Raw genomic sequence first — 13,644 nt, 5'->3', positions numbered from 1 at the left:
TCGAGTAGGTAAATAATTTATTAAATGCGGGGGGGGGGGTCGTGGTGAGTGTGGGGAGGTGGGGGGCGCGGACGGGAATGGGGGGGATGGTGGGGGAAGAGGGGAGGGGCTGACGCGTACGGGGTGGGGGGGGTATTTTACACAACAGATAAGGTGGGGGGGGGGCGTAGATGCCGTCTATTGGTTGACGATCCCGTCACGTGACGGACGAGGAGGCGGGGGTACGCGCTGCCTACCAATGAGGGTCCCGCGCGCCAGGGGGGAAGTAATGAGGGAGGGAGGGCGCGAGCTTGGCGGAGGGGCGGGGTCATTGTGTAGGTATGGGTTGGAGGGGAGGCGGGTGGGTGATGTGGGGGGGGGTCGGGTGGGTGGTGTGGGGGGGGGTAGGGTGCGGGTGGTGTGGGGGGTAGGGTGCGGGTGGATGGTGTGGGGGGGTAGGGTTCGGGTGGGTGGTGTGGGGGGTAGGGTGTGGGGGGTAGGGTGCGGGTGGGTGGTGTGGGGGGCAGGGTGCGGGTCGGTGATGTGGGGGGGTAGGGTGCGGGTGGATGGTGTGGGGGGGTAGGGTGCGGGTGGGTGGTGGGGGGGCAGGGTGCGGGTGGGTGATGTGGGGGGGGTGATATTGTATCGTCTCGAGTCACGCGAGGATGACGTAATGGTCGGGGCGGACGCGCAACCGCGCGCAAAGCGAGCGGGCTTGAGGGGGCGGGCGGTGTTTGTGTGGAGGGGTTGAGGAGGTTTATGGGGAGGGGCTGTGGGCTCTGGATGGAGGTGGGGGAGGAGGGAGGCGGAGAGGGGTGTGGGAGAGGTTTAACGGAGCGCGAGGCGACAGAGAAAGGCATCGCTCGCGCGCGGCGGTGGCGGCTGCGACACGGAGCGCGCGGGTGAGCCCCTAAAGCAAGTGACGGCGGGTTTTTACATCAAGCTTAACGTCTACCTCAAGGAAATGCCGTTTAAGACGACGCAGTTTGAAATGCAACCGTATTCTACGTATGTTTAATCGGACAGTAATTTTTGTTTCGTTCTAGGATCGCGTCATTAAAATCTTTTTTTTCCCCGTACGCTCGCTTTTCGCCGACGTAAATTTATTTCTGAAAAAAAAAATCATCATTGTCGCGAGCGGAGTTTGCCATTCATGCGATCTGCGTTGTCGTGACTAAATCCGGAATATAAAAAAAATAGCCGTGGCGGGGTATTTGTTAGAAATCTGAGGCGGCGGTTTTACGGCTGCGACGACGACGAAGCCGCCCGTGAAACATGGCCGCCGCGCGCCTCTTGTGCGCGCGCCTCCGCCTCGTGACGCACGCGCACTGCCGGAAGTTACGTCACTACGTTCGCCCCGCCCAAGCCCCGCATGGCGCGCGTGACACGTGCTCGCCCGGGGCGAATAATGGGCCAGTGCAGGTAAACAAACAACAACCACAACAACAACCACCACAACAACAACCACCGTTTATGTATGTTGAACTTCCTTCGCCACCGTACGGAGCCAACCGTGCTAATCGGAGGTGCTGTATGTATGTTGAACTTCTTTCGCACCGTACGGAGCCAACCGTGCTAATCGGAGGTGATGTATGCATGTTGAACTTCTTTCGCACCGTACGTAGCCAACCGTGCTAATCGGAGGTGCTGTATGCATGTTGAACTTCTTTCGCACCGTACGTAGCCAACCGTGCTAATCGGAGGTGCTGTATGTATGTTGAACTTCTTTCGCACCGTACGGAGCCAACCGTGCTAATCGGAGGTGCTGTATGCATGTTGAACTTCTTTCGCACCGTACGTAGCCAACCGTGCTAATCGGAGGTGCTGTATGCATGTTGAACTTCTTTCGCACCGTACGTAGCCAACCGTGCTAATCGGAGGTGCTGTATGTATGTTGAACTTCTTTCGCACCGTACGGAGCCAACCGTGCTAATCGGAGGTGCTGTATGTATGTTGAACTTTTTTCGCCACCGTACGTAGCCAAACGTGCTTAATCTGAGGCGCTTTGTGTTCATGATGCATGGTGTGATGGGATTACGCACTGCGCGTTGCGACGTCCACGTCTTGTGGTGTAATAGACGATGCTCTGCCTGAAGATATGTGGGAATTGAGCGAGGCACTGCGGAATTGCACAGTGGTTGAAAAGCGTTTTGCGAGATTGCCAAAATGCCTCGCCGTGCAGTAATTTGTCAGGATGGGTATATTTTTCCCCGTGATTGGCTGCGATGCACCCTCCGCCCCAATGCACTCAAGTTAATATTGCCTTTGTGATGCCACTACATTTCAGAATCAGAATTCATTTAAAATGGAGGAATCCGATGAGCTATGAAGCGCTTTTTCACAGCTGCCCAGTAAGGCGTTGAAGAACATTGCAACAACAAACGGTACAAAAAACATGAAAAATAAGTATAGGTTTTACCATTCCTGGCAATAAAACAGGTGTTAAGATGTTCAAACACCAAATATAAACCTTTTACGAGTGATCAAGTTTGTATAAACCACGTTATTGTGAACATGCAAACATAACATCCTCTAATAACAAATTCATTGTCTTTGAAACTGTTTGGCCTACACCAGAGACAGCCTTGTTTATGGCCTATTCTCACTAGACAGACCAGAGAACTCCAAAAGGCGAACATTCAAAAACACTTTCATAGTTAAAAGTATAAGAAAGGTAAACAAATCACCCAAACACACCAATAAAACAAAACCATCCCCATCCCATCAGGTAAAACCCACTGAGGTAGTCACTTATTTTTCAGAAGCGACCTGGTCAAAAATGATAGCTCAACAAGTGGCCCATCATTTGGACATTCATAGCACCAAAGCAATCTAAATCTTAATGCATGTTTAGAAATTGACATCGTGCAGCATCTAAAAATTCCAACATTCATTCGATGGTGCTTCATAACGGAGAATTACGGGACAATTCTAGATTTGTCCTAGATTTGAAGCTTTCGTGACTGCAAGGATTCATACTCTTTGGTTTTTTTCGGTAAAGTCACATAGGTAAAATAACATGAAAGAAAACAATTAAATCACGACGTTTCGTAGGCAACACAAGCTTCCGTCTTCAGGTGGAACAGTCACAGCAAGATCGCTGCATCTAGATTTGTCCCCTACGGAAATCTTATGGATGGACTTGCCCCTCTTCGCCCGTCATAGGAATGTTAAATTTCCACCTTGCTCAAGGCTGTGAACTGGAGATGAGCATTGTTGCCTCGTTGCTCATTCGAGCAGGACATTTCTTTGAAGTAGGGCAGTGCTATTGACGAGTGTTTTGTTATTTTTTTGCTTGTGCGTGATGGCCCAATGCAGTGTCCTATTTTATGGTTTTCCTCGTAAGTGGCGGTGTTTACCAATTTGGGGCTTGCCCTGTTACTCGGTATGCATTTTGAGAGAGATGGAGGCAAGTGGTCGAGATGTAGTGAGAAAAGAGAAGAGCTATACATTGCAGATGATACCCGTGAAATTAAGAGCTGTATTCACACATTTAGTGCATTAAAAGAGACATGATAGAGGTAAGATATTACGCTATTCTGATTACCGTAGTTTTTTAATGATAATTAGAATCTGACTAAAAAAAGCTGATCTTTGGTGCATTTATTTTTTCATGAATCTGGGGCCTTGGAAGCTGATTGAGACACTAACCTTTTGTTTTATGCCTAGCGCCACCATTGCTCCCCATTTATTAGCCCTGGCCATTCCACTGCTAGATGTGTAACTGCTGACCAGCCCCTATTGGACATCTGCGAAAAATTGCTTCATAGCTCATCGGATTCCTCCAGGATAAATAAAGATTCTGATTCCGGATGAAGGCCACCCCAGGTTATAGGAATCTCATACGATCCTGCAATGCAACGAATCCACTCATCTCCCACACACGAGCTGATTTCACTCTCCACCTCCTGTGTGAATGTACTCGCGGACATTGCTTAATTGCTTATCTGTTGTGACTGCATATTGACGTTTTGTGCAGTGTTGCTATACTGTGCATAATGAGTCTCGTCGTGCTCATGAAGGGATTTTTTTTTCCAACACCAGGCAACTCATGGTCGAAACGTCGTGAGAATTTTTTATTGTTTTATATATATTTTATTATTTTATTGTTTCCCTTCAACGTGACTTTACCGAAAGAGCTAAGAATATGAATGAGTGCAGTCACGAAAACTTTAAATCAAAACTCACCAGTTGTTAGCCAACCGCTCTGCTGATGAGGCTGAAACACTGCAGATGAGTACAGTACACTAAAGGAATTGGCCAAACATCCCCAATGTAGGTTTTAAATTTAAAAAAATACCTTTGGAAACTCGGGCTTTCCCTGAAAAAAATATAAAGGGCATTGTAATTGTTGATTTACAGCTTTCGTGACTGCAGGGATTCATATTATTGGTTCTTTGTTGTTTCCCTTCTACGTGACTTTACCGAAAGAAACAAGAATATTGTTAAAGTCAAAACCAGTCGAGAATTTCTCCGTGTAAATATGCTGCTGGAAAAAAAACTGGCTATTTTCCTGAAGGCTTGATGGTATTACTTGTTAGGCCATTCAACTCTAATGTCATATAATGCACATGCTTATGAAACTGATGCTTCGTTATAGAGTAGGATAAATAACATTTGGATCAATTTTCATTTTTACATTCATCTTGGTCACATACCTATTTTTAGAAACTTCTCCCTAACAGCCCAACTGTGCCGGTTCACTGTGATTTATTCAACAATTCTACGACATAAAGGTCATCTAGTATGCTTGAGGAGAACTGTGATTACTAGAATGTCATATGTATGTGATTTCCTCATTTCTCGTTGACCGCATCCAAAAAAGCCATTAGATGTTAAAGAAAATGTGCACTTTTATTTTGTCATGGGGTACCCTTTTTAAACATTGTTTCGATATTGAATAGCCGTTGGAGGGACATTTAGTATGGCTGGCTACATGCTGTACAATATAAGTTCAACATAACTATATAATTTAAGAACACGCGAGAGTCCGTATACTTAGGCTTGTTTTTTAAGTTGGTCCCGGATAAATATAATGATATGAAGGCAGACAAGAGCAACCTGCAAATGTGACTAATGAAGAATGTTTTTAATCCTGCTATGACATATGAATCAAAACATCCACATTAACAAGTAATATGGAACATAATGCTGAAGTGTCCAAAGACAGTATAGAGTTGCATGCATGTAATGACATCAAAGCAGAGTAGCACATGGATAAAATAAGATAACATACACAGGTTAAGTCCATCATATTGACTGGAAGAAAGGCCCTGGGCAGGACATTTCAGTAGAAGGGATGCTGGCTACTGGCTAAGACTAATGAGATAATGTGGCAGCCGCCAAAGTGACTTCCACTTTAGAAATGGAACAAAAAATCTGCTCTTGTGCGGGGGTCGTATGGATTGTTCCATTGTGAGCCTGAGACAGCTTAGGAAGGCTCTCATCCAACACTGGATAGATCATGGTTGATGGTGCTACATTTGTATTTGATGCTTTTATTTTTATTGAGAGTCCTGAGTTTGCACCTGACCCGGATTTGAAACGATGGGTGTATAAGATGCTGTTTATAAACACTTTTCAATGAAGAGGCCGACTTGACAAATTCCTTTTTGAGTTTTTTTTGCATGAGAATATAACCGAAAAAAATTCCATGTTAGGTGATAATATTTGACGTATTGCTTCATTAACACATTTCAAAATCCTCGCTTGGGCGTGTGCCACCCAAGCAAAGCAAAGTCACCATGAATTGACAAATTCAAATCTTATCATTGTGAGTTATTTTGCCGTATATTGTTCAGAGACAACTAGTTACAATATAGACTTATTCTAAAGGGTTTATTTAAAATTCATAAGTGAACCTATGCTAAATTTCGATTTAAAGCTTTCGTGACTGCAACGATTCATATTCTTGGTTCTTTCGGTAAAGTCACATAGAAGGGAAAAAATAAAATATAACAAAATAATATATAATTATTTCCCTTCTACGTGACTTTACCGAAAGAACCAAGAATATGAATCTATGCTGTATTGAGAATGGAGATAGTTCTAGGGCAGGGTGCAAAGTTAAGTATCAACGACGGTAAAACGATATGATCGAAGTTCTAATAGCTTTTTCGAAGGGGGTGGAGCAATATCTACGAAGCAGCCTCTTGCTCCGAGATTTACGACGTGGGCTCTGGAGAGCCGTTTAGCCCGACACATTGGAGGAGGGGAAGGTCTTCAGTATGTGCATTATTAATTACTAGCATTTTTGCACGACCATACAGTGTGTGTTGTAAATGTGTGGGCTATTTTCGATATGCGGTAGGGTAACAGTATTGATGTATTTGTCATGTAATTACAGAATATGGCATATCAACATTTCAGGGAATAGATCTTTTTAAAAGCCTAGTTCTTAGCAGGCGACAAGCCCACAGAGACAAAACACTGCTATTTCAAGAGATGCGGGGTTAACAGGAGTTTTTTTAATTTTAGTTTTGCTTTTTTAATATTGAGGTTTGGGTCATGCTAACTGCACAATTACCCACTTGTTAATCATGTCACAGGGTATTTGCTGTGAACCAGACACCATCCTGAGGGTCATGACTTAAAGCTTTCGTGACTGCAGGAAGTAATGTTCTTTGGGTCTTTTGGTAAAGTCACGTAGATAGGTCCAAAAAAAATGACAAAAAAAACTACGACGTTTCGATCACAACACAAGCGGTCGTTTTCAGGAAAAGGGGGGTTAGCTTCCAAAGGCAAACTATTTTTAAGGATTTGAAATGGGCATAGCCCAAATGTCAGCAGCCAATGTTAATGCAAGTGGTAGGCAGCCAACCCGACGGTGGTTGGTTTTCCACTAATCAAAGGGCTGCCAGGTGATATATTAGCATGTTAATGACAGATTAGCATGTTAATGGAAGATCTCAGCCGCAACCAAGGGGTCGGCGCATGAAGAGGCTGTGTGAGTGAATCCTGTGAAAGCGCAAGTTTGAAATGGGCGTAAAGCACAACTAACATCGGAAGGTGCTAGGATGGGAACATCATAGCCAGTTATGACTTAAACTGGTTGATAACGTCCTTCCAATGATTGCTCAGTTTGTACCCATCTCTTTGGAAATTGTGTCTGTGTCTGTATATATGGATGGCTTCATGAACGAATCTTTGTTGCTAGCCAGTGGGCTTGCAAAGTACCTTCGTCTTAGAGAAATAATTTCGTGTGAGCCCACGTATTAAAACAATGATCAGCCACGGCTGAGGTATCGGTCCTACCGTGTTTCAGATCTGCCTTATGTTCACGAACACGGTCCGAGACATGTCGCTTAGTTTCCCCAATGTAACCACTGCCGCAGACACAGCTTCGTTTGTAGACGCCGGGGTATTGCATGTCAGGGATTGCATCCTTCGCAGATGGGATCGGATCACGAATTTTATTTACCATGTTAAATCGAACCTGGATATTGTGACTGCTCATGATTTTGGAATTTTTTTTCGTGACCCCTGTTATTTTCGTTGAACCAATCTACAGGACTTTACCGAAAGACCCAAAGAATATCCTGAGGGTCACTTTGGCTTGATCAGTCGACAAGACGCAGATTGCCGTTTCAACGATGTAGGGCTGTGACTGTTGACCTTGTTAAATTGGACCATTGACCTTTGGAGCAACATTTGTAGGTGGTGGTAACAGTGTGTGTCTTGGAACTTACATGACAAGTGATTGTACCCATTATGTTTGTATCTTCAGTTTTCGTATAGATAAGGGACCATTGTGTGCTGGTGACGTGGTGCAATTAACCTCGCATAAAAAGTAATGGCAAAACTGCTCTGACGTTAAACTAGCCTGCAGTAAAAGGGGTGTTGGAAGTACGTTTCTGGTTTCTTTTTATTCATGAGTTTGGCCCTTTCCTCCAAATGGACGTGTGTTGTATTATTGCCTCTGAAAAGCACTCCATGAAATTGCATGTTTTTGTCACACGGCTTGCTTCTTATAGACAAAGCGTGCCTAGGAACAGTGCTGTATGTGTCTGATATTGTTCAACCGCCTTTTAAAGTTGTTTTGCAGATATTCAGTTTTTATATTTTAAAAGTAACAATTCGCAATAATACAGTGTATGAATAGGCCTGAAATATCATTCATTGGATGCCAATGTGCTTGTGTACCCCCAACCACTAGCCTTTAAAATGTGTCTGACAGTGGTACATTTTGAATGAGCCATGCAGTGACTCATGCTGTGTGTGTGTGTGCGCGCGCTCGCCGCCTTTGCAGCAAAGAGTACAGTACTAATCACCATGGTCTGTTGTGCAGGCACTCCTCAGCTTACATTTAAAAGGTCAATACGCAGGATTGCAACGACTGAGTCTGACACAGCTTTCCGCCAGAGACACCACTCTGCTGTGGCGGAGTTTAGGTAAGGGTTTAGATAGTGTGTCGCAGTGCAGTACTGCACCGTTTATTCTACACACTGGTTGTCAAGCTGCCCCCACACGTTCCCACCACATCCCCAGATGTATTTTTCCCGTGTGTTTTCAATTATTAATGCATTCATTGCGTCTACAAAAAAGCACTCTCTCATCGGCCCTGACCCTGGCCTAATATTTGTGTACTTAAATATACTGTACTTGGGGGAAGGGAGCAGTGGTGCAATGGTTCATGCACTCGCTATACTGTGAACTCGGCGACCGAGTTTGATTCCAGACCATAACCAATATCAGTGGTGAGGTGATGTCTGAACCAGCCGTGGGCCTGCCCTTCACCAACTCGAACTGTCCGTCATAGTAAAGTCTGATAAAATAACGCCTACAATTGCCATGGAGTGATAATAATGCCTTCCATCCAGCAGTTTGACAAAGGGCTAAATAAAAATGTCTACTTAATAATAAGTTGACTTGGGTAAAAAAAAATAGGCTTTGATTTGTTTTCACGTGCAGTATGTTCACACCTGCTCGCTTTTTAAATTTCACACAGCATCGTCCAAAAGGAACAATATCTAATGTTTCGGAAATGTAATGTTTTGGACAATTAAGAACATTTTTTTTATTCCCCCTACATTAGAACCGAACATTAGCATGCGTTTTTGATGAGTAGTTGTAGTAAATGTGTCGAAGTGAAGTTATAGTCATTTAAAACTATGGTAATATGCCATGCTGATTCGGTGTGAACAGTCAACGGCACTGCAAAGGAATGAGGTATAATCTTGAATACAGATGATAAATCTGGTTACTTGTGATTCCACAGATGATGTAGAGTTGCATTAAAATGAACTTGTATAGCAGTAGTCCATTATTAAATGAAATATTCTGATGTTTTGTCGAATTTTTGTTGCTGTTGTATTGCAGTTAAACTTTCAAAATAACAGGAAAAAGTGGCTGATGCATGCAGTCGTTTATAAATACTGTACCATGCTGGTTATGTCTTTACATAAGAGGGCCTCTTGCTGGCTGAAGCACCCCGATATTCCTTCTAAGTACGTTCAAACACCACAACGCACCCTCTACACTCATTCCCCGCTTTAGTTTTCACTTAGATCGCACTACACACCTTCCTTCAGTGTCATAAATTGCCGATGGGCAGAACAAGCAAGAGTGAACCTGGACGCTTGTCAACACAGTAGGGGTCAAAGTCCCTCTGTTTTTTTCACTGGTATGTTGAACTACCTGTTCTGGAAGAATCCTCATTTGTCCACCACATTGCATATTTTTGTAAGAAATAAAAACAGCAGTAAAATGCATTTAGGATGCTGAGAATACTGTATTGTGTAATTTTTGTTAAAATGTTTACCTTGTACTTTCAGTGAGGATTAGAGGAATTCGCTATCGTTTTGACGTGAACCACATCAAAATGTGCGTGCCTTTTGTATCGGATTTGGGAAACCATCATGCAGTCGGGTGCCAGTGCAGAGCCATTCCAATATTATTTTTTCCATTATTTGGCTTGATCACAACAGCTAGGAGAACGCATCAAACGCATAAAATGCGATATTTTAGAAGGAAATGTTAAAATAAAGGTTATGCGCAGCTGTTTGAGTTATAACAAGTATTACATTTTCAATACGTCTTCAGCTATGTGTATGTTAAAGTGCTGTATATACAAATATCGTTTATCTGGGTTAAACGGTGGGGGGGGGATATCCAAATTTCCGGGGTCCCAACCGGGGATTATTTAGTTTTCTTGGGGGGGGGGGGAATTTTCCGAACTAACTTTGTTTATCCGCTGTATTGACTACAGACAATTAGAACAGCCCCCCCCCCCTCCCAGAATCACGTGACCAAGAACGTCACCAAATGGGGCGCGGCCAATAGGCAAGGGCATTGGGGGGGACCCTTATCTGGGGGCGTTTTGACTTGCTTACACTGACAGGGTCGCAGTCATCAGCTCCTTTCCCCTCGGGGCACCAGTCCAGTCCTACCGGGTCTCCTAACATCGTGGTCAGCGAAGCTCCCTCTCCCAGAGCCATTCCACGGATGCTTAAATGCAGAAATGTACAAATCGCTCTGCGACACGGCACGCCAATGCAGTGTTCCACACAGCGCTGGATGGCGTGCTATGTGTATGCACACAGCACGCCAATGCAGCGTTGCACACCGCTGAGTTGCGTGATGTGTATGCACACAGCACTGCAGCCCTTGCATGGCTGCTGTGTAGTGGAATGCTTTGCACAATGCTGCATGCAAGTATCTGAGGGATAGGTATGGGAATCTAGGTTGCTTGCTTGTCATCCTTTTGGGAGAGACCCCGAAGGACTGGTACCTCAGCAGTGCAGTGCAAAAAGCGCTGTATCGGCATGTGTGTCCATACTCGAGGAGAATGAACCATCATGCGAACTCTTGTCATCCTCGCAGTGGCTTTTTGGCTCACTATCGAACAAAGACGGTCACAGAATTGCGTGCTTTTTTAGATGCGTTTGTGCGGCCGTCTGGAACGCTCTTCTGACATTTGGAAGCCACTGGCGCTATACACTTTTAAATCTAGATTGGAAATTAATTTATTTAGAATTACTTTTTTTGTGGTTTGTCTTTCCCCTGCACCTCCGATTATCATGGTTGACTACATACAGTACGAAAGAAGTTCAACATACATCCATACTCAATTTGACGGCAGGATTATTTTGCCAAATTGACCCTGGATATTTGAATTATTTTTTTCCAAATGACTCCGTTTAACCGTGGTCTAAACCGCGTTATTGTGTATTGTAATTGAGCTATTTCTGAAAATATAACTAAGATTAAGGAATGTTTTTTTTAATATAATTTGGATGCTATCGGATAATAGTGTCAATGGAGATTCTAAATGCATCCACAACACGAGGTATTTAAACAAGTGATTTTGTACGTCAGATTACAACTGGTTACTAAAGCCTTCTTGACAAGTAGCATGTCTTTTAAGAGACTTGTCAGTACAGTGTGCCCATTTTTGAATCGACGTTTTGTAGTTTACAATCACCTGTCAGTATTTTCTCAAATAAAATGTAATTGTTTGGCCACTCGTACATATATGCATGAAACCTACCTTACCAAAATACCATAAATTTCGTTAACATACGAGCCCATTTTCACTGCCCAACGCATTGCGAAATGAATGCTTACTCTTACTGCACTTAACGATGATGGCGTCTGCCAGATGGTCAGTTCTGAATGCCTGACATCCAAACAGGTGTGTGTGGGCAAGGTTGCCATGCATTTTTAATGGCGTGATGGCATGCGCGTGTTGAGACGGATCCGATGGCCACTGTATGCAGGCGCAGTGTAAGTTTAGCATTGTCGGAACAGTGCAAGGTCGCCCGAAGAAAGCACAGTGATGTAACCATAGCCAAGGATTGCGCAATCAGCTGTTGTTGCAGCAATTGCACAATGCCCTATACTAACCAACTGGGTGTGGAAGGAAAGACTTTAACCCGCTTAACTGTAATATTTTTTTTGTTCCCTCCCACACCAAAATATCTTGACTACCGTGTCATTTTTGTTGTCATCTATTTAGATTATTAGGTAAAGTATTGCGTGGAAAGTTGAGCAGTGTAGTACACTTTTTTTTGCCTATACATTTTGAACTGCATTTTACGCAGCTTTTCATTCTATTGACTATTCTTCCATGCTGTACTTGAACATACTGTATTTGTATTGTACATCAATTATGATGTGTATCCACTTTTTGTACAATGACATCTAATTTGCTTTTATTATGATGTTTGTGCAGGTTAACTTTGTCAAAGTATACTTGTGTAAAAAAGGAACTTTGTTGGCTTAGTTTTATCACCACTGGGCATCATGTTGGAACTGGTTTTGGCTAGAGAACCCATATCACATGGGTTTTCCATGTCAGGCCTCCACTGGCTGAACTGGCCGTAATTGACTTGAATCCGGCTGGAGAGTTCAATACAGCAAGCACATTACCTTATTTTCACAAGGGCCGTCCTAGGGACCAGTTGCGAAATCTTGTGCGCAACACAGACGCGGCACGTGCCATGATGACACATCCTTGGCATTACTGCCTGGTTTCCATCGTGGATAAATGCAATAAAAAAAGTCAAACCTAACCGATTCCTTGCTTGCATTTTTAACAAATCTATTTATTTAACATAATATTGTGACTAGTGTGACGAGCAAAAATAAAGCTTTTAAAAATGTCATTGTTTGTTTTTTCTTGACCCAGTCTAACACATAAACTGGGTTAAGCTGTTTTAAACGAAAATGCAGTCTATTTGTTTAGTTTAACACGCACATCGCCAGACAATTGAACTAAGTTGATTTGCACATGTCTCCTATCTACATTGAACCCGTGATCATGAATGTTTCCAGGGTTGGAGTATGGTTTATTTAACCTTAAAGGGAGGTTGGGCATCTGCTATTGGGAACTGATTCTGATTGGTTCGGTGAGGCCTGGTCGTCGTGGGAACAAGAGATCGCAAGACCAGTGCCTCCAGGGAGCCCCGGGTGTTTCCCACTGCTTGTGGGAAAAGTGGTTTCCCAGGGCTGTCCGCAGGCCCGTTCCAATTGGTTATTGAAATGAGGCATTTCTGTTTTTCTCCACCCCTACTGAATGACCTCATTATTAGTTGCACTTTGGCCATTGCACTCTTCAAAAGTCTGAAGATTTAGCCATATTTATTGTCGTTGGGGCCATATTTTTATGAAACGTTAATCCTCTGTTTTAGGTTGAAATTTACAGTAACCTCCAATGTATATTATCTAATGTTTAGCAGTATTTTGTATAAGTACAGAATGACGTTTTATAATTCCTTAGAAGGATTTTTTTCATCCTAAATAGGTTTGGTGCTTAAGTGTATGGTTTAGTTTTTGTATGTCATCCGTGTTTATTTTGGAATCGTGAATTATAGTCGACACTTTTTTAAATTATTTAATTTGTTAACACCATGGTAAGTGTTCAATTATAATAATGGGAACAATTTGTCAAAGTATTAACGCTGTTTTCTCCAGGGATAAATTTGTCAAAGCACTGCAGTGAAATTGATTGGTTCTACTGGCCCCGTAGGTCATGTTAGTTTAAAATTTGCATGCCCAGTGCTTTTAAACACACTAGCCCAACATTTTTGGCTGGCTCTTGCACAATGGAGATAAACTTTTTAAAAATCACATTTCTAGAGCATGCTTTATAGGAATCCTCTGGGTTTTTTTTTATAAGATCTAGCATTCGTGGTGCATTGCTCAAATTTGTTTTACCTCCTGTTA

The 13,644-nt window shown here is 43.3% G+C and overlaps 1 protein-coding gene across 4 annotated transcripts in view; it reads left to right on the top strand.

The window, feature by feature from the left end:
- The first annotated feature begins 797 nt into the window (after positions 1-797).
- SPG7 (SPG7 matrix AAA peptidase subunit, paraplegin) overlaps positions 798-13,644 on the top strand; it is a 30,939-nt gene continuing 18,092 nt past the window's right edge. The window contains exons 1-2 of one of the 4 annotated variants that reach the window (XM_076069640.1): positions 798-1,401; positions 8,267-8,369. In XM_076069640.1, coding sequence (XP_075925755.1) covers positions 1,255-1,401; positions 8,267-8,369 — 250 coding nt within the window. In that variant the 5' untranslated portion in view covers positions 798-1,254. Of the gene's footprint in view, positions 1,402-8,266; positions 8,370-8,470; positions 9,426-13,644 lie in introns of those variants that run through there. The other 3 variants (XM_032960676.2, XM_076069638.1, XM_076069639.1) reach the window with 3 other exon arrangements.

Source organism: Petromyzon marinus, chromosome 25 (genome assembly GCF_048934315.1).
Source record: "Petromyzon marinus isolate PM22_M1 ecotype Great Lakes invasive population chromosome 25, UKy_Petmar_22M1.pri1.0, whole genome shotgun sequence".
In the NCBI taxonomy this organism is placed as follows: Eukaryota; Metazoa; Chordata; class Hyperoartia; order Petromyzontiformes; family Petromyzontidae; genus Petromyzon; species Petromyzon marinus.
The sequence above is the reverse complement of the archived record's forward strand: the minus strand, read 5'-3'. Positions and strand labels throughout refer to the sequence as shown.